The sequence below is a fragment of the Geotrypetes seraphini genome, chromosome 1 (assembly GCF_902459505.1).
Source record: "Geotrypetes seraphini chromosome 1, aGeoSer1.1, whole genome shotgun sequence".
Lineage (NCBI taxonomy): Eukaryota > Metazoa > Chordata > Amphibia > Gymnophiona > Dermophiidae > Geotrypetes > Geotrypetes seraphini.
The window spans coordinates 135,424,274-135,447,404 of record NC_047084.1 but is presented as its reverse complement, the minus strand read 5'-3'; the positions used below and the strand labels follow the sequence as shown (position 1 = coordinate 135,447,404).

The 23,131-nt window shown below is 48.1% G+C and overlaps 1 protein-coding gene across 2 annotated transcripts in view; it reads left to right on the top strand.

Annotated features, from left to right (window-relative positions):
• PGRMC2 (progesterone receptor membrane component 2) overlaps positions 1-23,131 on the top strand; it is an 82,772-nt gene that overhangs the window by 47,857 nt on the left and 11,784 nt on the right. Inside the window, exons 2-3 of one of the 2 annotated variants that reach the window (XM_033939112.1) lie at positions 124-279; positions 7,062-7,123. In XM_033939112.1, coding sequence (XP_033795003.1) covers positions 124-279; positions 7,062-7,123 — 218 coding nt within the window. The remainder of the gene's footprint in view (positions 1-123; positions 280-7,061; positions 7,124-23,131) is intronic. The other variant, XM_033939105.1, reaches the window with a different exon arrangement.

Here is a 23,131-nt window from a genome sequence, read left to right as displayed (position 1 = left end):
TTCTCTCTCTCTCCTAGTAACAGTATCATATAGGGTTTTAATGAGCATGGTATAAATATTTTTATATTTGGATATTGGTACAGATTAATAACGTGAGTTTTTTTTTTCTCTTTTTCTTTCCAGAGGGTCCATATGGAATATTTGCTGGCAGAGATGCTTCCCGAGGACTAGCAACATTTTGTCTTGATAAACATGCACTCAGAGACGAATACGATGACCTATCAGATTTAAATGCTGTACAAATGGAAAGTGTTAGAGAATGGGAAATGCAGATTAAAGGTAATATATACTTTTTTTATTGCTATATTGTATAATACATGTAACTGTTAAATGAGTGAACTTTTTTGATGGCGAAATGGGATAAAGTTGTATCTTTCAGAATAGTAGGAATACTTTTAGACCTTTTTCTTCCACCATTAAAAACTGCCTCTTCAATATACTTCTCCTAGTACTCTTAGCTATGATCAGTCTTGTCTCTAGAATAAAAATCTATGTTGTTTGCTGTCTCTGTGTGGTATTTGAAGCTTTTTCTCCACTATATTTATAAATACGGTTCTCTATAGGGTGAACCCACTGCTGGCTAGTATCATTGACTGACTAGATTTAGAATTTAGCATTGTGTATTCCCATACAGGAAACCTGCTTTTAGTTTGTTTAATGTTTCTTCTTAAGCTGATTGGATTGGAAATGCTCTAGAAGCAAAACAGGCAAGGAAGGGCTTTGAAAATGAAATAGGGTGTACTAAAAACCTTACGAAATGAGAAATGTAGACCTAAATATTGTAGACTCTAGAGCAAGGGTGTCAAATGTCGGTCCTCAAGGGCCACAATCCAGTTGGGTGTTCAGGATTTCCCCAATGAATATGCATAAGATCTATTAGCATAAAATAAAAGTAGTGCATGCAAATAGATCTCATGCATATTCATTGAGGAAATCCTGAAAACCCAACTGGATTGCAGCCCTCAATAACTGACATTATCCCAGGACAAGCAGGCAGCATATTCCCACACATGGGTGACGTCACCGACGGAGCCCCGCAGCGGACAGCCTCGAAAGCAAACTTGCTTGAAGATCTCGATCTTTCGAGCACTGTACCGCGCATGCGCGCGTGCCTTCCCGCCCGAACTAGGGGGCGCATCTCCTGAGAGGATCCTCAGTTCGTTTAATTCCGCGGAGACAAGAAGACACGTTTTTCTACATCTCTGCAGCATTGCCTTCTCTTCACCGCGGCTGTTTCTTTTCTTTCAGTTAAGTTCGGTCGCTGTGCTCTCCTATTTCTTTTTCGTTTTCTTTTCTTAAAATAAAAAAATAAAAAAGTTTCAATTGTTTCTTTGATTTCGTGTCCGGCCGGTGAGCCTTGGGCCTAGGCCCATTTGCTCCTTTCGTTAGACACGGACTTTATTTTTTCCATGTCCCGGCCTCTTACCGGGTTCAAACGTTGTCGCCAGTGTAATCGTGTGATTTCGGTCACCGATCCCCACTGCCGCTGTCTACAGTGCCTGGGTCCCACTCATTCCCCAGAAGATTGTCACCGTTGTTTCACTCTTACTCCACGGGCTTTTTGACGCCGGTGCGCTCAATTTTTTCAACTTTTCGGAGACATGGAGCAACCTTCGGATTCTGCTTCGACCTCGGCGGCTGCCCCGGTCTCGAAGGCTTTGACTCCGACGACATCGACGACTACGGTCTCGAAGGCTTCGACCCAGGCTCCGGCTGGAGCTTCGGTCTCGAAGGCCTCAACCTTACCTGCTTCGGTTCCCTCGAAGACGGTGCCATCTGCGAAGTCTTCTATGGGGGGTAAGTCTCCGGGTTCTCTTTCAGGTACCGTACCCAAGAAGCCACCAGACTCCTCTGCACGTCCATCTTCCAAGCGTATCTCCAAGATAAGGGAATACTCACCTTCGAGGTCGCCCTCTTCGGAGCGTACTGCTGCACCTACGAGGTCAGAATCTTCTGTCTCGGTGCCGATGCTGGAGGACATGCTGAAATCTATACTCACCACTCAGATTTCCTCCTTAGTGGCTCAATTGGTCCCGTCCTCGACCTTGCCTCGGACTGATCAGCCTGTCACACAACCAGAGCTTCCAGTATCTCGAGGCCGATTCAGGACACCGAAGAAAATTTCTTCGTCTGATTCTTCTCCAGACTTGCCTCCTCCGAAGCACCGGTCGAAGCATTCGAGACCTATTGCTCCCAAGCTTCGGAGGGAGTCTTCGGCATTGGATACCGAGACTTCTCTGCCTCATTCTTCGAAGCAGAAGCACAGATCTTGACATCATCGCGCATCGACTCGAAGCCCTTCTCGACCGAAGACTCCACCATCGAAGCCACCCCGTCGAGACAGTTCACCACAGACCTCAACTCATTCTGTACCACGTACACCTGGTACTTCTCCATCCAGGAGCCTGAAGAGAAAGCATTCTCTTACTCCACCTCACAGTGCAGCTTCTTCTGTGACTCTACGTCTAGACTCAGAACCACTTTCACCATATTCTAGAGAGGCTTCTCCCTCATACTCAGCTCTTCCTAAATCTTGCAGTGTATCTCCTGAGGAAGCGTCTGATTCCAAATACATTTCTTTTGCCAAATTTATTTTTGATATGGGACAAGCTCTCAAACTGGATCTTCATTCAGATTCTAAATATACTCCTGAATATTTAGCAGATATGGAGCTTCCTCATCCACCGAAAGAGTCCCTCAGATTACCTATGACTCCTGTTCTGAAACAAACCTTTGTTCGTAATATGGAGACTCCTTATTCCATCACTGCCATTCCATCTAAATTGGAATCCCGTTATCGAACAGTTCCATGTAAAGGTTATGAAAAGTCTCAACTATCTCATCAATCCCTGGTAGTAGAATCCTCTTTAAAGAAAGCACATCCTTCCAAAATCTATGCTTCAGTTCCTCCAGGTAGAGAAGGTCGTACCATGGATAAGTTTGATCGCCGTTTATACCAAAACTCTATGATGGCAAATAGAGTTCTTAATTACAGCTACTCGTCTTTCAGAATTTAAACTCATCCTTAAGACTCTTTCTCAATTACGACTCTTCATGTTACAAGCCTCATATGATGCATTTGAACTCTCGTCTCGAGTATCGGCCTTTGCTGTAGCCATGCGTCGTTTAGCATGGTTACGTATTGTGGACATGGATCCCAACCTTCAAGATAGATTGGCAAATCTACCTTGTCAGGGAAATGAATTATTTGATGACTCTATTGAGGCAGCTACCAAGCGTCTTTCAGAACATGAACGCTCTTTTGCTTCCCTCATTCGACCAAAACCTAAACCTGCACCAACTAGAGGTTTCAAACAGACTCCACGTCGTTATCCTCAGAAAACGACTCCTGCTTTTTCAAGACCTCCTCCTCGTCGTCCTCCTCAACAACAGCGATAACAAAAATCTCAGACTCCTGCTGCCACCAAGCCTGCTCAGTCTTTTTGACAATCTCGACATGAGCATTCAAATTTCTCTGTTTCCAAATTCTCCCCTCCCCATAGGGGGTCGCCTTTCCACATTTTATCACCAGTGGGAGCTCATTACATCAGATCTCTGGGTGCTTACCATCCTACGAGAGGGATACTCTCTTCGGCTCCTTTAGGTGCCTCCAGATCGCCATCCAAGAGAGTGTCCTTCCAATCAGTCGCATCTTCCCCTTCTTCTCCAAGAAGCTCGAGCTCTGCTTCTCCTACGAGCTGTGGAGGAAGTTCCTCTTTCTCAAAGGAACTTGGGATTCTACTCCCGTTATTTTCTAGTTCTCAAAAAGACTGGGGATTTGCGACCGATCCTGGATCTCAGAGCTCTCAACAAATATCTAGTCAAAGAGAAATTTCGAATGCTCACACTGTCAACTTTATATTCCTTAATGGACCAAGGGGATTGGATGTGTTCCCTCGATCTCAAAGAGGCGTATACTCATATCCCTATTCATCCAGCATTTCGCAAGTACCTCAGATTCCAAGTAGGAAGCCTTCATCTGCAGTACCGAGTTCTCCCCTTCGGATTGGCTTCTTCTCCCAGGGTTTTCACAAAATGTCTCGTGGTCGTGGCTGCAGCTCTTCGCAACCAGGGTCTCCAAGTATTTCCATACCTAGACGACTGGCTCATCAAGGCTCCCTCTTTTTCAGGGGTTATTGCAGCGACCCAACAGACTATTCTTTTTCTACAAAGTTTGGGATTTCACATCAACTTTCCCAAATCTCAGTTGACTCCTTCTCAGTCTCTCCAATTCATAGGAGCAACTCTGGACACTTATCAATCTGAGAGCATACCTTCCACAACCACGTCAGGCCGCCCTGCTTCAGATTTCTCAACAACTCTTCCAACTTTCAACTGTTCCAGCACGAAAGATGATGGTTCTGCTCGGTCACATGGCTTCTACAGTTCATGTGATTCCTTTTGCCAGACTTCACCTTCGTATTCCTCAATGGACACTGGCATCCCAATGGAAGCAATCAGTGGATCCACCAACTCGACTGATTTCCATAACTCCTTCATTGCGGAAGTCTCTCCATTGGTGGATGCTCTCTTTAAATCTTTCCAGAGGCTTGCTGTTCCACCCTCTTCCTCATCAGAAAGACCTCACAACCGACTCTTCAATGTACGCATGGGGAGCTCATGTGGACGGTCTTCGCACTCAGGGTCTCTGGACTCAAGCAGACCGTCGGTGTCATATCAATCTATTGGAACTCAGAGCGATATTCTATGCTCTCAAAGCTTTTCAACATCTCCTTCTTGTACGTACCGACAACCAGGTAGCCATGTATTATGTCAACAAACAGGGAGGGACGGGCTCTCACTCCCTCTGTCAAGAAGCTCTGAAATTGTGGCATTGGGCAATTCTTCACAACATCTTCCTCAGAGCTGTTTATATTCAGGGTCAACACAATTATTTGGCGGACAAATTGAGTCGTCTTCTACAGCCTCACGAATGGACACTCAATTCTCCTACTCTTCGCCAAATCTTTGCCCGTTGGGGAACTCCACAGATAGATCTGTTTGCGTCACCTCTCAACTTCAAACTGCCTCAATTTTGCTCCCGCATCTATGCCCCTCAACGTCTCGAAGCGGATGCATTTCTACTGGACTGGAGGAATCAGTTCCTTTATGCTTTTCCTCCGTTTCCTCTGATTCTCAAGACTCTAGTCAAACTGAAGTCAGAACATGCCACCATGATTCTGATAGCTCCTCGGTGGCCCAGACAACCTTGGTTCTCCCTTCTACTTCAACTCAGCACCAGGGAGCCTCTTCTCCTACCAGTATTTCCCTCTCTACTCACGCAGAGTCAAGGATCCTTGCTTCATCCCAATCTGCAGTCTCTACATTTAACAGCTTGGTACCTTTCTGCATAACAGACTTTTCTCAATTCTCTCCGTCTGTTCAAGATATCTTACTTGCTTCCAGAAAACCATCAACTAGACAATGTTATGGCCAGAAGTGGACTAGATTCTCTGCTTGGTGTTCTACACGTCACTTGCCACCCAGATCTTCCTCCTTGACATCCGTTCTGGACTACTTACTCCATTTATCACAATCTGGACTTCAAACTACATCTATTCGAGTCCATCTTAGTGCTATAGCTGCTTTTCATCAGCCTTTGGATGGAAAACCCCTTTCTGCACATCCTATCGTTTCTCGCTTTATGAAAGGACTTCTCAATCTCCATCCACCGCTTAAACCACCTCCAGTGGTTTGGGATCTCAATGTTGTTTTAGCTCAACTTATGAAACCTCCTTTTGAACCGCTTGACAAAGCCCACCTCAAGTATCTCACTTGGAAAGCTGTGTTTTTGATTGCTCTCACTTCTGCTCGAAGAGTCAGTGAGCTACAAGCTTTAGTTGCAGATCCACCCTTCACAGTTTTTCACCATGACAAAGTGGTCCTCCGTACTCATCCTAAATTCTTACCTAAAGTTGTTTCAGAATTTCACATCAATCAGTCTATTGTTCTACCTGTGTTTTTTCCAAAGCCTCATTCTCATCCTGGAGAAGCCGCTCTTCATACCTTGGACTGTAAACGTGCTTTGGCTTTCTACCTCCAACGCACTCAACTTCACAGAACATCTCCTCAACTTTTCATCTCATTTGATCCAAACAAGTTAGGACGTCCTATATCAAAACGCACAATCTCCAACTGGATGGCTGCTTGTATTTCTTTCTGCTACACTCAGGCTGGTCTTCCTCTGCAAGGTCGAGTGACGGGCCACAAAGTTAGAGCTATGGCAGCATCTGTAGCTTTCCTTCGATCAACTCCCATTGAGGAAATCTGCAAAGCTGCCACTTGGTCCTCGGTTCATACTTTCACCTCTCATCATTGTCTGGATTCCTTATCCAGGAGGGATGGCCACTTTGGCCAATCTGTTTTGCTAAATCTTTTTTCGTAAATTGCCAACTTCCCTCCATCCCTTTTTACTTAGCTTGGAGGTCACCCATGTGTGGGAATATGCTGCCTGCTTGTCCTGGGATAAAGCACAGTTACTTACCGTAACAGTTGTTATCCAGGGACAGCAGGCAGATATTCCCACAACTCTCCCACCTCCCCTGGTTGGCTTCTTGGCTAGGTATCTGAACTGAGGATCCTCTCAGGAGATGCGCCCCCTAGTTCGGGCGGGAAGGCACGCGTGCATGCGCGGTACAGTGCTCGAAAGATCGAGATCTTCAAGCAAGTTTGCTTTCGAGGCTGTCCGCTGCGGGGCTCAGTCGGTGACGTCACCCATGTGTGGGAATATCTGCCTGCTGTCCCTGGATAACAACTGTTACGGTAAGTAACTGTGCTTTTTGATACCCCTACCCTAGAGGAAAACAATATCGGTTGGTTGTAAGAGGAAAATAATTATGATAGAGATTTAAATGTACCAAAAGCAGAAATAATATGCAAGAACTAAACAGTTGTCAATGGAAAGGAAACAATAGAGCAAGAAATCTGTTTCCTTGTCATCAGCAACAGATGAATCCAGAGACAAGCAGGTTGTGTCCATCCACCAGCAGGCGGAGATAGAGAGCATCAAGCTGAGTTCTGTCATATGCTCACTGGTAAGCCAGTATTCTCTATCTCTACAGGTGGATGGATGGACTTTCTCCTGCTCCTGGTTTCTTCGTCTGCACAGCAGGGCCTACAAGAGGTGGTTCCTGATTTGGCTTTGCCGATTCAGTTGAGCGAGGGGATTAGGCTTTCTGGTTGCCTATTGCAGGGTATAGTTGATGGTGCCAGTTCCCAACCCGTCCCCGGTGATTCCCATCTGGAAATTATCCTGCACTCCTTGCTCCCTCACAAAAAAAAAAAAAGAGAAATGAAAGCCCCAGAGGGAGTGCAATGGTCTGCAGGCAAGTTTGGACAACCAACAGTGTGTATATCTGATGTGCTTGGAGGAGTGGTGAGTACTATATGTTTTGTTTCTCCTGTCCCTGATAAGGCTCTGCACTGCAGTTTAAAAAAAACCAAAACAACTTTCCCTCTTGGTGGCTTCTCTGGGTTTCGGGCCGACAATGAACTGCTGTTTGCAGTGCCGCTTCTGTAGTTTTAGGCTGCCTTTGGGCAGTGTTCCGGTGGCACTTCTGTTCCTGCAGTTACTTGCTGGACCTCCGGTGGGATCAGAGTGTTTGGTTTTCATGGTAGGCACTAGCAGTGGACAGCACTATGGCTGCAGTGTGTCAGCCAACGGATACTGGGTTTCTTTCCTGCCTTGTGCTTTTGGGGCTTTATTTGGCACTATTTGATCAGTTCTTTTAGAGAGTCAGTGGATCTCATGTGACTGACTTTTGGCATGCCTTGCTTCTGTGGCAGTGGTGGCCATTTTTTTTCTTTTAGTTCTCCTCTGGGTTGCTGGAGGGGCACGGACCAAAGGTCTTCCTCGTCTGCTTGAACTCCTTCGCTGTGGGGGGGATTTCAGTCATGGTTACGGTCTTCGGCCTTACGGTGGCTCTCTGTCTTTTTTGAAAATCTTATATAGCAGGACAGCCTGGTTTGGTCTTGGTGGAGACAGGATACTAGGCTTGGTAGGGCATTGGTCGGATAGTATTGCTGCTGCTGTTTTCTTTGGGTCAGCTTGTTGCTTCAGTTGACTAGTATGTTTTAAGATTGCAGGTGTCTATGGAGTTCTAGGGGGAGACAGTTTCTGAAAATCCTGCACAAGGGTCTCCCTCCTAGTCTTTTGGCTCTCAAAGGAGTGCAGGGCCTGGGTGTAGCTGTGAGGATCTCTTCTGTGGGCCCTGTGAAGACTTTAGCCTCCAATATTGAGCACCCCTCTCTTCTTGTCCAATTATGGCTAAATATGTTTTGCAAAAAAAAATTTTCTTGGTATGTGCAGAAATAATCCTTTGGGCTCAAGTCGCTAGTCTTGGGCGACATTGCTGATTTTAGCAAGTTGTGCACCAATTCGGCATGTGCACTGTCTTCTAGTCATGGGTGTACATTCTCACATGACTGGGAGGGAGTGCTGGTTTCTATGCTCTTGCTATTTCTCCTTCAGGAACCCTTTATAGGTTTTCCTGCTATACTGTTGGTATTTGTTCGGTCTGAAATGTAGCTGTGGGTTACACTATTGGGTCAGTTGGTGAGTTTCACACATATAGCCAGTGGCTGACTTCCGCTTGCCAGATGGGTACTTTGAAATGCCCACAGACAGTAGTATCCAGTATGACTTGATGATGTCCTTTGGTAGTATTCTAGCTTCTTCAGTTTTTGGTGTTCATAGCCTTTAAAAGAGTGTCTTCTGCCTAAGTTGCCTGCACCTTGGGCATCCTTTTCTAGTCCTTTGTAAGGGGCCCAGCTTTCTCTATCTCTCGGATGTGACTGCCCATATAGGAGGAGGATGTGATTTTCTCATGGATAGCTCCTTTATCCCAGGACGGCAGCATATTCTTGACTGATGGGTGACGGCACCGACGGAGCCCCGGTACGGACAATTTTAGAGTGATTGCACTCTAAGAACTTGGAAAGTTCTAGCAGGCCGCACCGTGCACGCGCGAGTGCCTTCCCGCCCGACGGAGGCGCGCGGTCCCTAGTTTCTTAGTTTCCGTGGAGCTAAGAAGACGCGTCCTTTTCAACGGCTGTTGAAAAGATTTTTTTGTATCGCCTTCCCGCTCGAAAACCTGTGAGGAAATAATATTTCCTTTTTCTTTTATTATTTTCTTGTTTTCAAAAAAAAAAAAAAAATCCTTTTCTTTTTTATTTTCTTTCGGTTTCGCCCCAGCGGGGCCTGTTGCCACCATCGAGGCCTCGGCCTTCGATTTGGCAGAAGCCATTTTTACTTTCATGCCCCCCCCCCCAGCCAGGGTTTAAGAAGTGCCAGTGGTGTGCACGGCCCATTTCTCTGACCGACCCGCACAACTGGTGCTTACAGTGTCTGGGTCCCGAGCATAGGGCTTCCACCTGCACCCGCTGTGCCACATTAAAAAAACGAACTTTAAAAAACTGTCAAATTCAGCTACGGTTACTTTTCGGTGCCGATATGTCTGACCCTGCGACACCGGCATCGGCCCCATCTCAGTCGGCACCCACCTCTTCGACACCGCGCCGGCGTCGCAACAGTCAGGTAAGCCGGCTAAGAAGCCTTCCCCGCTGGAGCGCCCTCCGGTCTCTGTGGCAGCGAGTCCAGTCCTGCCGACCACGAGGCGCCCGCGGAAGCGCTCCGCCCCTATTGAGGTGTGTCCCTCGACCTCGGAATTCTCATCCTCGGGGTGTCGAGTGGCACCGCAGGTACCGCAGAAAAAAAAAAGCGGTACCGGTGCCTTTGCTGGACGACCAAATTGCGGCTGTCCTCCAGGTGCAGCTTAAAGAGCAGTTGCATCAGCTCCTTCCTGCTCTATTGGCACCGAACCTTCCAGTCCTGGTCCGGTCTGAGCCCCCGGTACCGACGGTGGGGCAGCCTCTATTGTCTGCTTCCACCTTATCGGTACCGGTTCATTCGGCTTCCTCAGTCTCCATGCCAGTTCTGGCACCAGAGCCGAGAGCGCTGCATCAGGCTGTTCAAACTTCGGCACCGATACAGCCTTTAACTTCTCCTGGCACTGCTTCCTTGAGGTCGGGTAAGTCGGTACGCAAATCCCGGCACCTTGAACCTTCCACACCGGAGTCTCGGGATCGCAGTTCCCAAATTAGGGACCCTGATCTGTGGGGTGACTCCGAAGAGCCTCTTCTCTCTGATGAGGATCCTTCTGTTCCAGATCCATCCTCTAAGCCAGATTCTGCCTCTTTCACTTCTTTTTTGAAAGAGATGTGTGAATCTCTTTCTATTCCTTTGGAGGCTGAGTCCAAGAAGTCCAAAGTGTTCCTTGATGCACGGGACTTTGACCAGCCTCCAAAGGAATTTCTCAAATTACCCCTCCATGATATCTTGAGAGAAACCTTTTATAAAAATCTTGAGACTCCTTTGACCATACCAGGAGCCCCTCGTAAATTAGATACTTTATATAAAGTCATCCCTATACCTGGCTTTGATAAGCCGCAGCTTCCACACGAGTCTCTTTTGGTGGAATCTACGCTTAAAAAGTCTGCAGGAGCTAGTGTGTACGCTTCCGTCCCTCCTGGCAGAGAAGGAAAGGCCATGGATAAATTTGGCAAAAGATTATACCAGAATGCTATACTGGCTAACAGGTCAGGTAATTATGCTTTTCATTTTTCCTTTTACCTCAAGCATCTCATCAACACCATGGCTTCCTTTGAAAAATACCTCCCTGACCGCAAGAGACCTGCTTTTCACCAGTGTTCTTCCTCTCTTCTCCAGCTTCGTAAGTTCCTGGTCCGTTCAATCTATGACACGTTCGAACTTACCACCAGAGCCATGGCCATGTCTGTAGCCATGCGTCGTCTAGCTTGGCTCAGAGTGTCGGAGCATGATGTCAACCATCAGGATCGCTTGGCTAATGCTCCATGCCTGGGAGATGAACTCTTTGGCGAGTCCATGGACTCTACCACCCAAAAACTATCCACCCATGAGACTCGATGGGATACTCTTCTGAAAACCAAGAAGAAGACTCCACCTACCCGGCCTTTTAGGCAACAATCGGCCTATCAACGCCGCTATGTGGCTCGCCCTTTACCACCAGCTCCTCAACAACCTAGGCGTCAACGTCAGCAACAACGACAAACCCCTAGGCCACCACAGCAGCAACAAGTGAAGCCACCTCCACAACAGAAGTCTACCCAACCCTTTTGACTTCGTTCTCCAGGGCATAGCCAGTTTTCTACCATCTGCCCTCCTTCCTCAACCCATAGGAGGTTGTCTTACTTTCTACATCAGCCGTTGGGAGATCATCACCTCGGATCAATGGGTCCTCAACATCATTCGCCATGGCTACTCTCTCAACTTTCAGACTCTTCCTGCCCAAAGTCTGCCAAAAGAGTCTGCTTTGAACACTCCTCAATCTTCCCTCCTTCTTCAGGAGGTTCAATCCCTCCTCCTTCTGAACGCAATTGAGGAAGTTCCTCTAGATCAGAAGGGGCACAGGGATTCTACTCCCGTTACTTTCTTGTCCCCAAAAAAACAGGGGATCTCAGACCAATTTTAGATCTTCGCGATCTCAACAAATGCTTGGTCAAAGAAAAATTCAGAATGCTTTCTCTGGCCACTCTTTACCCTATTCTCAATCAAGGCGACTGGCTATGCTCCCTCGATCTCAAAGAGGCATACACTCACATACCGGTCAATCTGGCCTCCAGACAGTACCTCCAGTTCATGATCAATCACTGTCATTACCAGTACAAGGTGCTACCCTTCGGCCTTGCCTCCTCTCCCAGAGTGTTCACCAAATGTCTCATTGTGGTGGCTGCTTTTCTACGCTCGCATCATCTTCAGGTCTTTCCTTACCTGGACGACTGGCTAATCAAAGCCACTTCCTCTCAGGCAGTGCTCCTTGCCACCAACCAGACCATCCTTTTTCTACAGCTTCTGGGGTTCGAGATCAATCTACCCAAATCACATCTCATCCCTACTCAGAGACTTCAGTTCATAAGAGCGGTCCTGGACACAGTCCTCATGAGAGCATTCCTGCCGTCCAACCGTCTTCAAACTCTTCAATCTCTATGCCAGCAGGTGCTTCTACTACACTCCATCTCTGCCAAGCACATGATGATACTCTTGGGTCACATGGCCTCGACAGTTCATGTCACACCACTTGCACGTCTTCACCTGCGCACTTCTCAATGGACCCTAGCTACCCAGTGGTCCCAAGCGACGGATCCTTGCTTACGACACATATTTGTGACATCATCTCTTCGTCAATCTCTACAATGGTGGTTGATATCCTCAAATCTCTCCAGAGGTCTTCTGTTCCATCTACCTCCTCATCAACTGGTCATCACCACCGACGCCTCCCCTTATGCCTGGGGAGCTCATTTGAACGAGTTCCAAACTCAAGGCCTTTGGACAGTCCAGGAAAAGAAGCATCACATCAATTTCCTGGAACTCAGAGCGATGTTTTATGCTCTCAAGGCTTTCCAACATCTTCTCTTCCCTCAAGTTCTCCTACTGTGCACAGACAATCAAGTTGCAATGTACTACATCAACAAACAGGGTAGGATAGGCTCTCGCCTCTTGTGTCAGGAAGCCCAGAAGATTTGGTCTTGGGCGACAGATCACCAATTATTCCTGAAGGCTGTCTACATTCAGGGAGAGCAGAATTCCTTAGCGGACAATCTCAGCAGGATTCTCCAGCCTCACGAGTGGACTCTCGATCCTTTGACTCTCCAGTCCATTTTCACTCAATGGGGCACTCCTCAAGTAGACCTCTTTGCAGCTCCTCACAATCATCAGCTGCCCCTCTTCTGCTCCAGACTCTACTCTCCTCACCGTCTGGCAGCGGATGCATTTTTTCTGGATTGGTCCAATCTGTTCCTGTATGCTTTCCCTCCTCTACCTCTCATGCTCCGGACCTTGTTCAAGCTCAAGAGGGAACAAGCCACCATGATTCTAATTGCTCCACGATGGCCCAGGCAACATTGGTTCTCCCTTCTACTTCAACTCAGTTCCAGGGAGCCTATTCTTCTTCCATTGTTTCCTTCTCTGCTTACCCAGCATCAGGAGACCCTTCTGCATCCCAACCTCCAGTCTCTGCACCTGACAGCTTGGTATCTCTCGGGCTGACTTCAAATGATACTTTTTTGTCTCAGCCCGTTCGTTCTATTCTGGATGCCTCCAGGAAACCTGCCACTCTTCAATGTTACTATCAGAAGTGGACACGGTTTTCTTCCTGGTGTCTTCTTCATCATCATGATCCCACTTCCCTTGCAGTGGAGACCTTGTTAGATTATCTTCTTTCTTTGTCTGACTCTGGTCTCAAGTCTACTTCCATCAGAGTCCACCTCGGCGCTATTGCTGCTTTTCATGAGCCAGTTCATGGTAAACTTCTCTCAGCTCATCCTTTGGTTTCCAGATTCATGCGGGGTCTTTTCAATGTGAAACCACCTCTTAAGCCTCCTCCTGTTGTCTGGGATCTCAATGTGGTTCTTTCCGCCTTAATGAAGCCTCCGTTTGAACCTTTAGCTACAGCTCCTTTCAAGTTTCTCACTTGGAAAGTGGTCTTCCTTATTGCTCTTACTTCTGCCAGGAGGGTCAGTGAGCTACATGCACTAGTTGCGGATCCTCCTTTTACAGTCTTTCATCACGACAAGGTGGTTCTGCGTACCCATCCAAAGTTTCTCCCTAAGGTTGTCTCTGAATTTCATCTCAACCAATCAATTGTTCTGCCTGTATTCTTTCCAAAACCTCATTCTCATTCTGGAGAACAGGCTTTGCATACTTTGGACTGTAAGCAGGCTTTAGCTTACTATTTGGAGCGTACTAAGCCCCACAGATCAACTCCCCAACTCTTTCTGTCCTTTGATCCGAATAAATTGGGACATCCTGTTTATAAACGCACGTTATCCAATTGGCTTGCAGCGTGCATTTCATTCTGTTATGCTCAGTCCGGACTGAAAACTGGTGAGGTACCAGAGGACTGGAAATTGGCGAATGTCACACCTATTAGAGAATGACACGGGGAGCGATCCCCGCAGGGAGCTGCGGCGTGGCTGCGGTTTGGCTGCGGGTTATGGAGACTCCAAAGCCAAATCGCCGCAGACACGGGGACAAAAGTTTTCACCGCCCGCAAAAACGGTGAAAAGATTTGTCCCCGCAGGCCAATGTACCCCCTTCTAGGAACCGCTATTTACCTGTGTTTCACCGTGCTCCTCATTTGTCAGATCAACCCTTCCTGCCAATAGAACCCGCCCCCCCCCCCGGACGATCGCCGGCAGGAAGGTGCTCAGCCCTTCATGCCGACAGAACCAGCCCTCCCCAACGATCGCGGCAGGAGGGTACCCATCCCCTCCTGCCTACCCCAACAGCCCCCCCGACGATCGCAGCAGGAGGATATCCAACCCCTCCTTCCAGCTCCCCAACAGCCCCCCTATGATCACTGGTAGGAGGGTGCCCAACCCCTCCTGCCGGCCCCCCCAATGGCCCCCTATATCGCCAATAGGAGGGTGCCCAACCCCTCCTGCCGGACCCTCCCCCAACAAACCCCGCCATCCCGAAACACCACCCTTAGTCTTACTTTCCAAGTTGGACCGGACAGCTCCTCGCTCGTCTGGCCAGCAGGCCTGCCTCCGTCCAAATGAGGCGGGCCCGCCCCTACCCTGCCCAACCCACAGGATCCTAGGGCCTGATTGGCCCAAGCACCTAAGGCCCCTCCTATAGCGGGAGTGGCTTTAGGTGCCTAGACCAATCAGGCCCTAGGAGCCCGTGGGTTGGGCAGGGTAGGGGCGGGCCCGCCTCATTTGGACGGAGGCAAGCCTGCTGGCCATACGTGTGAGGAGCCGTCCGGTCCAACTTGGAAAGTAAGACTAAGGGGGTTCCGGGGTGGGAGGGTTCGTTGGGGGGGGTCCAGCAGGAGGGGTTGGGTACCCTCCTGCCGGCGATCTTAGGGGAGGCCATTGGGAGGACCGGCAGGAGGGGTTGGGTACCCTTCTGCTGCGATTGTCGGGAGGGCCGTTGGGGGGGGACTACAGGAGGGGTTGGGTGCCCTCCTGCCGTGATCGCTGGGGGGAGGGGAGACTTGCAGCCCATCAGAGCCAGCCTTGATTGAGCTGTAAACTAGAGAGTGACACGGGGAAAATATTTGTCCGCGAACTTGGTCCCCATCCCTGTGAGCTCTGTCTCCGTGAGCTCGGGCCCTATCCCCATCCCATCCCCACAAACCATCTCATCCCATTTCAACAAGCCTCAAATAGTTTTATACTGAACTTATTTTATTCAAGTATAAAAAGAAACAATATTCTATACAATTGTCATTTTATAAATTAGAGCTTTGGCTGCTGAACTAGAAGAAGAGTTTTAAAGTTTTAAAGAATGTTTCCTTTATACGTAAATAAAGAAAAGTATATAAAATCGTACCCGTTTGAGGCTTTTATGTATGCAGCGGTGACGGGGCGGTGAATGGGGTTGCAGTGGCGGTGACGGGGCGGTGAATGGGGTGGCAGTGGCGGTGATGGGGCGGTGAAGGGAATGGCGGTGACGGGGCGGTGCAGAGGATGGTGAGACGGGGACGGGGCGGTGACGGGGACCAATTTTTTCACCGTGTCATTCTCTAACACCTATCTTCAAGAAGGGATCGAGGGGTGACCCCGGGAACTACAGGCCGGTGAGCCTGACTTTAATTATAGGGAAGATGGTGGAAGCTATGATCAAGGACAGCATTTGCGAGCACATCGAGAGGAATGGCCTACTGAGAACAAGCCAGCACGGATTCTGTAAGGGAAGGTCGTGCCTAACGAACCTTCTATACTTCTTTGAGGGAATAAGCAGTCGGGTGGACAATGGGGAACACATAGACATCATTTACCTCGATTTTCAAAAGGCTTTCGACAAGGTGCCACATGAAAGGCTGCTTAGGAAGCTGTGGAACCACGGGGTGGGAGGGGATGTGCACAGATGGATCAAGCACTGGTTGTCGGGTAGACTGTAGAGGGTCGGAGTGAAGGGCCAATATTCTGACTGGTGGGGAGTCACAAGCGGTGTGCCACAGGGATCTGTGCTGGAGCCGTTACTCTTCAACATATTTATCAATGACCTGGAAAAGGAGGCAAAGTGCGAGGTTATAAAATTTGTAGACGATACCAAACTGTGCGGCAGAGTTAGGTCCAGGGAGGAGTGTGAGGACCTGCAAAGGGACCTGGACAAGCTGGAAGACTGGGAAAACAAATGGCAAATGCGCTTTAACGTGGAAAAATGCAAGGTCATGCATATAGGGAAAAAGAACCCGTTGTTCAACTACAAATTGGGGGGGGGCATTGTTGGGAGACAGCAGACTTGAGAGAGACTTGGGTGTGCTGGTGGATGCATAACTGAAGCCATCTGCACAGTGCGCAGCAGCCTCGAAAAAAGCCAACAGGATGCTGGGCATCATAAAGAGGGGCATAACAACCAGGACGCGGGAAGTTATCATGCCATTGTATCGAGCGATGGTGCGTCCACATCTGGAATACTGCGTTCAGTATTGGTCGCCGCACCTCAAGAAGGACATGGCGGGTACTTGAGAGAGTCCAAAGGAGAGCAACGAAACTGGTAAAAGGGCTGGAACACTGCCCATACGCCGAGAGGTTGGATAGGCTGGGGCTCTTCTCTCTGGAAAAAAGGAGGCTCAGGGGAGATATGATAGAGATGTTCTTATGTTCTTAGACTTTCAAGATCATGAGGGGCACAGAGAGGGTGGATAGGGACAGATTCTTCAGACTGAAGGGGACAACAAGTACGAGGGGGCATTCGGAGAAACTGAAGGGAGATAGGTTCAAAACAAATGCAAGGAAGTTTTTTTTCACCCAAAGGGTTGTGGACACTTGGAATGCGCTACCGGAGGAAGTGATCAGGCAGAGTACGGTACAGGGATTCAAACAGGGATTGGACGGATTCCTGAGGGATAAAGGGATCGTGGGATACTGAGGAAGGAGCTGGGATGTAACACAAGTATAGAAAGCTAACCAGGTAATAAGTATAGAAACCCAACCAGGTCGTGCATGTGCAAGACCGGAGGGTTAAAACTTCGATGGGAAGATAGGACTTCAATGAGAAACCAAGGTGGCAAGGGAGCCCCTTCTGGTGATTCAGACAGGTCGTGATCTGTTTGGGCCGCCGCGGGAGCGGACTGCCGGGCAGGATGGACCTATGGTCTGACCCGGCGGAGGCACTGCTTATGTTCTTATGACACTGGAAGGTTCTGTCACGGCCCATAGAGTTAGAGCTATGGCAGCATCTGTAGCTTTCCTCCGTTCCACTCCTATTGAGGAAATCTGCAAGGCTGCTACTTGGTCCTCAGTTCATACTTTTACATCTCATTATTGTCTGGATGCTTTCTCCAGACGGGATGGACATTTCGGCCAATCTGTTTTGCAACATTTGTTTTCCTAATGGCCAACCTTCCCTCCATCCCTCTTTTTGTTAGCTTGGAGGTCACCCATCAGTCAAGAATATGCTGCCTGCTTGTCCTGGGATAAAGCACAGTTACTTACCGTAACAGGTGTTATCCAGGGACAGCAGGCAGATATTCTTGCGTCCCTCCCACCTCCCCGGGTTGGCTTCTTAGCTGGCTTATCCTAACTTGGGACCGCGCGCCTCCGTCGGGTGGGAAGGCACTCGCGCGTGCGCGGTGCGGCCTGCTAGAACTTTCCAAGTTCTTAGAGTGCAATCACTCTAAAATTATCCGTACCGGGGCTCCGTCGGTGCCGTCACCCATCAGTCAAGAATATCTGCCTGCTGTCCCTGGATAACACCTGTTACGGTAAGTAACTGTGCTTTACTGGGGGTGGGTGCATTTTCTTCTGGGAATTGGCCATGAGTTTCTTTTGGTAAGCTAGATGATCCTCTGAGCCTTGGACATGATGGCATCTCGGAGGGTGGCACTCTTCCCCTTCTCTGATACTTGAGCATAGGTCAATCTCAGAGTGTTGAGCTTGTTCTTAGCACTTGAGTGTCATGCCTTCTCAGGGTAGTACGTCCCGGTGGCTGTAGTGGTGGAATGGGCACATTGACATCAAGATCTTGAGCACACTGTCATCTCTGGATCTCGGGCGTAGTTGCATGTCTGAAGGTGGAGCAAGTGTGTGGTTAGTCCTAGCTTTAGAGCATGGCTCCACTTCTGAATATACAGCGTGTGTATTTACAGTTCCAGTCCGCAAGCTTGGCTCCTCCTCTAGATGCAGAGTATCTACTTTGACATATATGGACTTTGAACGTGGCTTCTTCTCTAAGTGTGGAGTGGACACCATGGTATCAGTAGCCTTTGAACAGGGCTCAGTTCCTAATAGTTTTGCAAACATGATTGTAGGATTCTTTTGTTGCTGGTGGTGCTGCTCAGCCACTTCTTTACAAGTGGAATGTGTTTCCACCTAGCTGAACAGAGTGTTTCCAACTCTATTTATGAATTGTGGCTCGACCTGTCAGTGATGCAGGCCTCCCTCTTTGGAGATAGGGCTTCACTGCTCCTGGAGACACGGTAAGGTGCCATGTCTAGAAAGGCTGCAGGGCTTAATCTGGATGGGGAAGGTGGCGCCTCTGTTCTTTGGACATGGCTCTAGCTCTGAATGTGGTGTTTAGTTCTACTTAACAGTATCATATGGCTCCAGTTCTAGCTTTAGAGCATGATTCTGTATAGTTGTTCCGCACAGAACTCCTCTGGCTATTAGGATTGGCTTTTCAGCATGGTTCCGTCTAGGTATGTTGGGCCTGCTCCTTCTGTCTGTTTGGCAGGACCTTATCTGTGGAGATTGAGTGTGGATTATATATGTCTATTTGGTATGCACCATCTCTGGCTTTAAGTCACAGCCCAGCTGCATGGTTGGCACACCTCCATCTCAGAAGGAGCTGAGAGAGGATATACTAAGTGGAAGAAAAACTCCATTGGAATATCTTACCTGCTAGCATTCAAACTTGGGAAAAGGTGAAACTTGGGTTTAATTCTTTAGGCAGTGCCCATACTGCATATGTGCTGGTGCCTTTCCGCCCATTGTTGGCTCGTGGAACCATCAGTTCTTCATTTTCTATGGACCTGAGAAGCTGTATCTTCAATTTTCTCTTCAGCATGTCAGCAATTTTCTCTTCTTTTGTGCCTTCCCATACTTATTTTTTTATTGTTTTCTTCATAATTCGTTGCATTCTCATATTTCATTTGAGTTTGGTTCATTTTTTATTGTTTTCACCTTATTGCCATTCCGAGCCCTTTTTTCCTCCCAGAAGCATTGCCCATTTTCAGGATCCTAGTTACTCAAAATCGCTGGTCTATTCAGCCCTTTGACTTTACGTCAGCCATTTTTCCCTCTATGTCAGAGGATACCGAGTGGTTTTAAGAAATGTTCTTGATGTAATCGGATCATTTCAGGCTCTGACCCACATAACTGGTGTGTTCAGTGTCTGGGTCCTGAACATCAGGACCCAGACACTGTGACCTCTGTCTCTGTATTCAAAAGAGGACACTGAAAACCCGAAAACTTCAGTTTGAAAAATTTAGGGACCACATGGAGCATGGCAGATGATTTGGAACCTAACACCCAACTTCCTAAGGCATTGGCACTGAGTACATTGACACTGCATCTAAAGTAGGGCATCAGGCTCCTTACAGAAACTGGATTCTATATTATCTTTGCCTTGAGCATCAAGGAACATGGCACATAAAGCTAAGAACCAAAAAAAGAAGGAACAAAGCCTTGAAATGCTGTGAGGAAAAAGTAGCAAGAAGAGGCACTGGAGACGTCACAACCAGCGTGGGAGCTAAAGTCTTTATTGAAATAAAATGATAAATCATCAACAAAATCCCAACTAGGACCCAGTTTTGGCGACAACGTCGCCTTCCTTATCTAAAAAGATACATAGCCAAAATGTACATATAGGTAAACAACCATGAAGTACTATATAATATAACTAAACATATAAAATGGTGTTGTATAAATGTGTTTTGATCAATGTAAACTAGCCAGTGTAAATTTAACAAAAGCTCATTCTAAAGATGCACAAAAGTGTACCTAAAAATTGTCTAAAAAGGAGGGAATCAACCTGTGGGAATTGTAACCTATAAGTTAAAAACTGAAAAAATTCATTTCTTGATCAAAAGGCATATAGACCACAGTGTTCTACCCAGAAATTTTTTCCAGCCGGGTGGCATGAAAAAGTAGCCGGGTGGAGCGGGACAGGGAAATTTGGTGGTGAGGAAAATTAAGGACTCCTTTTACTAAGCTGCAATAGCATTTTTAGCGTGTGCAGAATTGACACGCTACACGGCTAGAACTAACGCCAGCTCAATGTTGGTGTTAATGTCTAGCATGTGCGGCAAATCTGCACGAGCTAAGCGCGCGGTAAAACCGCTATCTCAGCTTAGTAAAAGGAGCCCTAAATGTGTACTATTTGTATTAGTTAATTATTATTCCCTAGCAACAGCAGCAGATGAATCCAGAGACCAATGGGATAGCCCACATCTACCAGCAGGCGGAGATAGAGAAACTGATTAACAGGTGGTCCTATTGGCTGGTACTCCTCCTGTTTCATCAGTATGCTCTATCTCCCAGCAGGGGAAAGTCGCTGTTCCACTAGCTCCTGAATTCTGGCTGTGGCTGGATAAATATTTTCTCCTGTTGAGGTTTGCTCTTCAGTGAGGCAGCAATTATATTTCTCCTGTTGAGGTTTGCTCTTCAGTGAGGCAGCATTTATATTTCTCCTGTTGAGGTTTCCCTCTTCAGTGAGACAGGGGTGTCCGGCTGGACGGTGCCGGCTTTAGAGGTTACACTTGGGCCCCCCCTTGTCCCTGCTTCACCCTCCCTCCAGTGATAGAGGGGTTAGCTGGGTCTCTAATTTTTCTTCTTTCCCTTGAAAAAAAGAAAAAAGAAAGAGACCATTTGCTATTTGCAGTTATGCATTCTCAGGGGTGCTCTGCCGGTGTCTGTCAGTCCTGTAAGCCTGGTTGTGAGTATCCCTTTGTTGCTTTGCCCTGCGGGTTATATTATTTTGCGGTTGTCTTGGACCTACAGATTTGTGTTGGTTTTGTGCTTGTTCTGGAGTACCTGCAGCTGTGCGGTCGCGTGCCTTCCAACTAGCTTTCCTCATCTTCTAAGCCTTGTTAGGGCAGTGAACAATGTGCAGTATGGGGAGTTTTTCATTTGCAATGTGTGCTTTTTTCAGTTCAGGCCTTCTGTTTGGTGTCTTGGGCACTGTTGTTCAAATCGGTGTTTTCCCGTGTGTGGGAGCCGCGAGCTTGTTTTTGTGCGTTGGCGGGAGAGACCTGACTTTTGCGGCCTGTTCGCTGGGGCTGTCTTGTGTGCAGTGGGTGCCGCGGCGGTGTTCAAGCCACCGAGTGAGTCGCGCTTGTGGAGTCAGTGCCTTTCAGCAAGCGGGTGGCTCGCGCTTCTCCGAGCGAGCAAGTGGGTGGCTCGCGTTATTGGCGTCTGTTTTCAGCTGCGGCCTTATCTCTGCGCCTCCCCAGTCTCCCGGTTCTGGTCCTGACAGTGTCGGGGGTTGCAGGTACAGTTGCTGTTCACGCGGCGGTGGGACTCTCTCCCGAAGTGCTTCTTTGGGGTCTGGGAGCCATCCTGCCTTGCCTGAGGGGGCTGGAGAGGGAGTCCATTCGGCAATTGGCCCCTCGGTTACAGCTTGTCACGGCGCTGGGTCAGCAGGAGGTGCTTTGCCGCTGGGACGGTCAGCAGCGGGGGAGGGATACCCGGGTCTTGGTTCGGATCTCTCCTCCTGCATCCCGGGGTCCCGGTATGGTAAGAGTTCTGCCTGTTGGCTGTTGCCTCTTATTTGCGCCTTGGGGTTGCGCTGCTGGTATCAGGTGGTGCGATTACAATATTTCCTTGTCATATGTATGTCTATTATATTGCTGGAGAGTTTAAGTGATTTTGTACACTTACTGATGATAATACAAGGGATATAGAATTTACAAAAAAAAAAGAGAATAAAATAAAAATAAACCGCCTTGTACTGGCGTGCTGAGTTTCCTGTTGAGGCTACGCGCTCTTAGTAATGTGGGGTTACCTGGTGGCACCTTCACTTTTCAAGCAAGCAGGACTAGGTTTTGTTTGTATCTGGATCAACGCAGGGTCCTGTGTTTTTCGGGATACTCAACAGCCTTGTGCGGCTATCGTCTTTTCCTGACGTATGTTAATCAGCTCTCCTATTTCTTTTTTTCCCCTCTTTGCATTGTTATGCGCGGGGTCGTTCCCTGGTAGCCATGTGATGACTGGCTCTCTGAGAGGGGAGACAGGGCTGTTTGTCAGTTTGCATCATCCCTGCAGTGTATTTTGGACAGGGTGTTTTCTCTTTCTGCCTGCCAGGTACATGTCTTTCGCTGAGGGGCACTGAACTCAGTTTTGGGGCGGCAGTGCTAGATGCCCTAGTGGAACTTATCCGCTTATGGTAGGGGGAATACCTTTCTTCCTTTCCTGTGCTTTTCATGTTCCTCCGCTGTTGCACAGGTCTTTCTGGCGTTCCCCCTATTTCATGGTAAAGGATACTCCGCTCCGATTCTTTCTGTATCCAAGCGGCGTGCGGTCTCTCTTTTCCAATCTGGCCCCTAAATGGGACGGTCTAGTGGCCTTGCTGGTATATATTGTGTCCGATATATCTCCATTGGATTGATAGCGCCTCACTCTGGACAACCTGTCTTTGCAGAGGTGTCCCGGATGAACGCTTTTCCGGTTTCTCTTCCAGTCATTTGTTAAATTGATCTAGCAATTCCTGATTGACCCTCCCTGATCCCACCACATACCTCTTTTACCCATGTATTCTCCTTGGCAGTGCCGAGGCACCCTCTTGTTGTAATCCACCTAGACTGAGAGGTATTGGCAGGATAGACGGCATCAATTTAATGATATAATATGGAGGGGTGGCAATCATGGATTCAATACCTTGGCAGTTAGTTGCTTGTCTCTCTTTGGGCAGTGCTTTCGATTTTGGCACGTGCCATTTCTCCTATCCAAGGTTCAAGAAAATTTTAGAAAATGTGGCCAGAGGTACTGTTTTGGCGCTACCAGGTGATTCACCTAATTTCTTCTTGACTGAATGCTGGATTCGGACGTCTTTCAGTCGGGTCATTTGACTGACACGAATAGGGTGATTTCTTTCCTCAGTTCTTTGGACGTGAATCTTTGAAATTTGCACAGCGCTTTTTTCTCC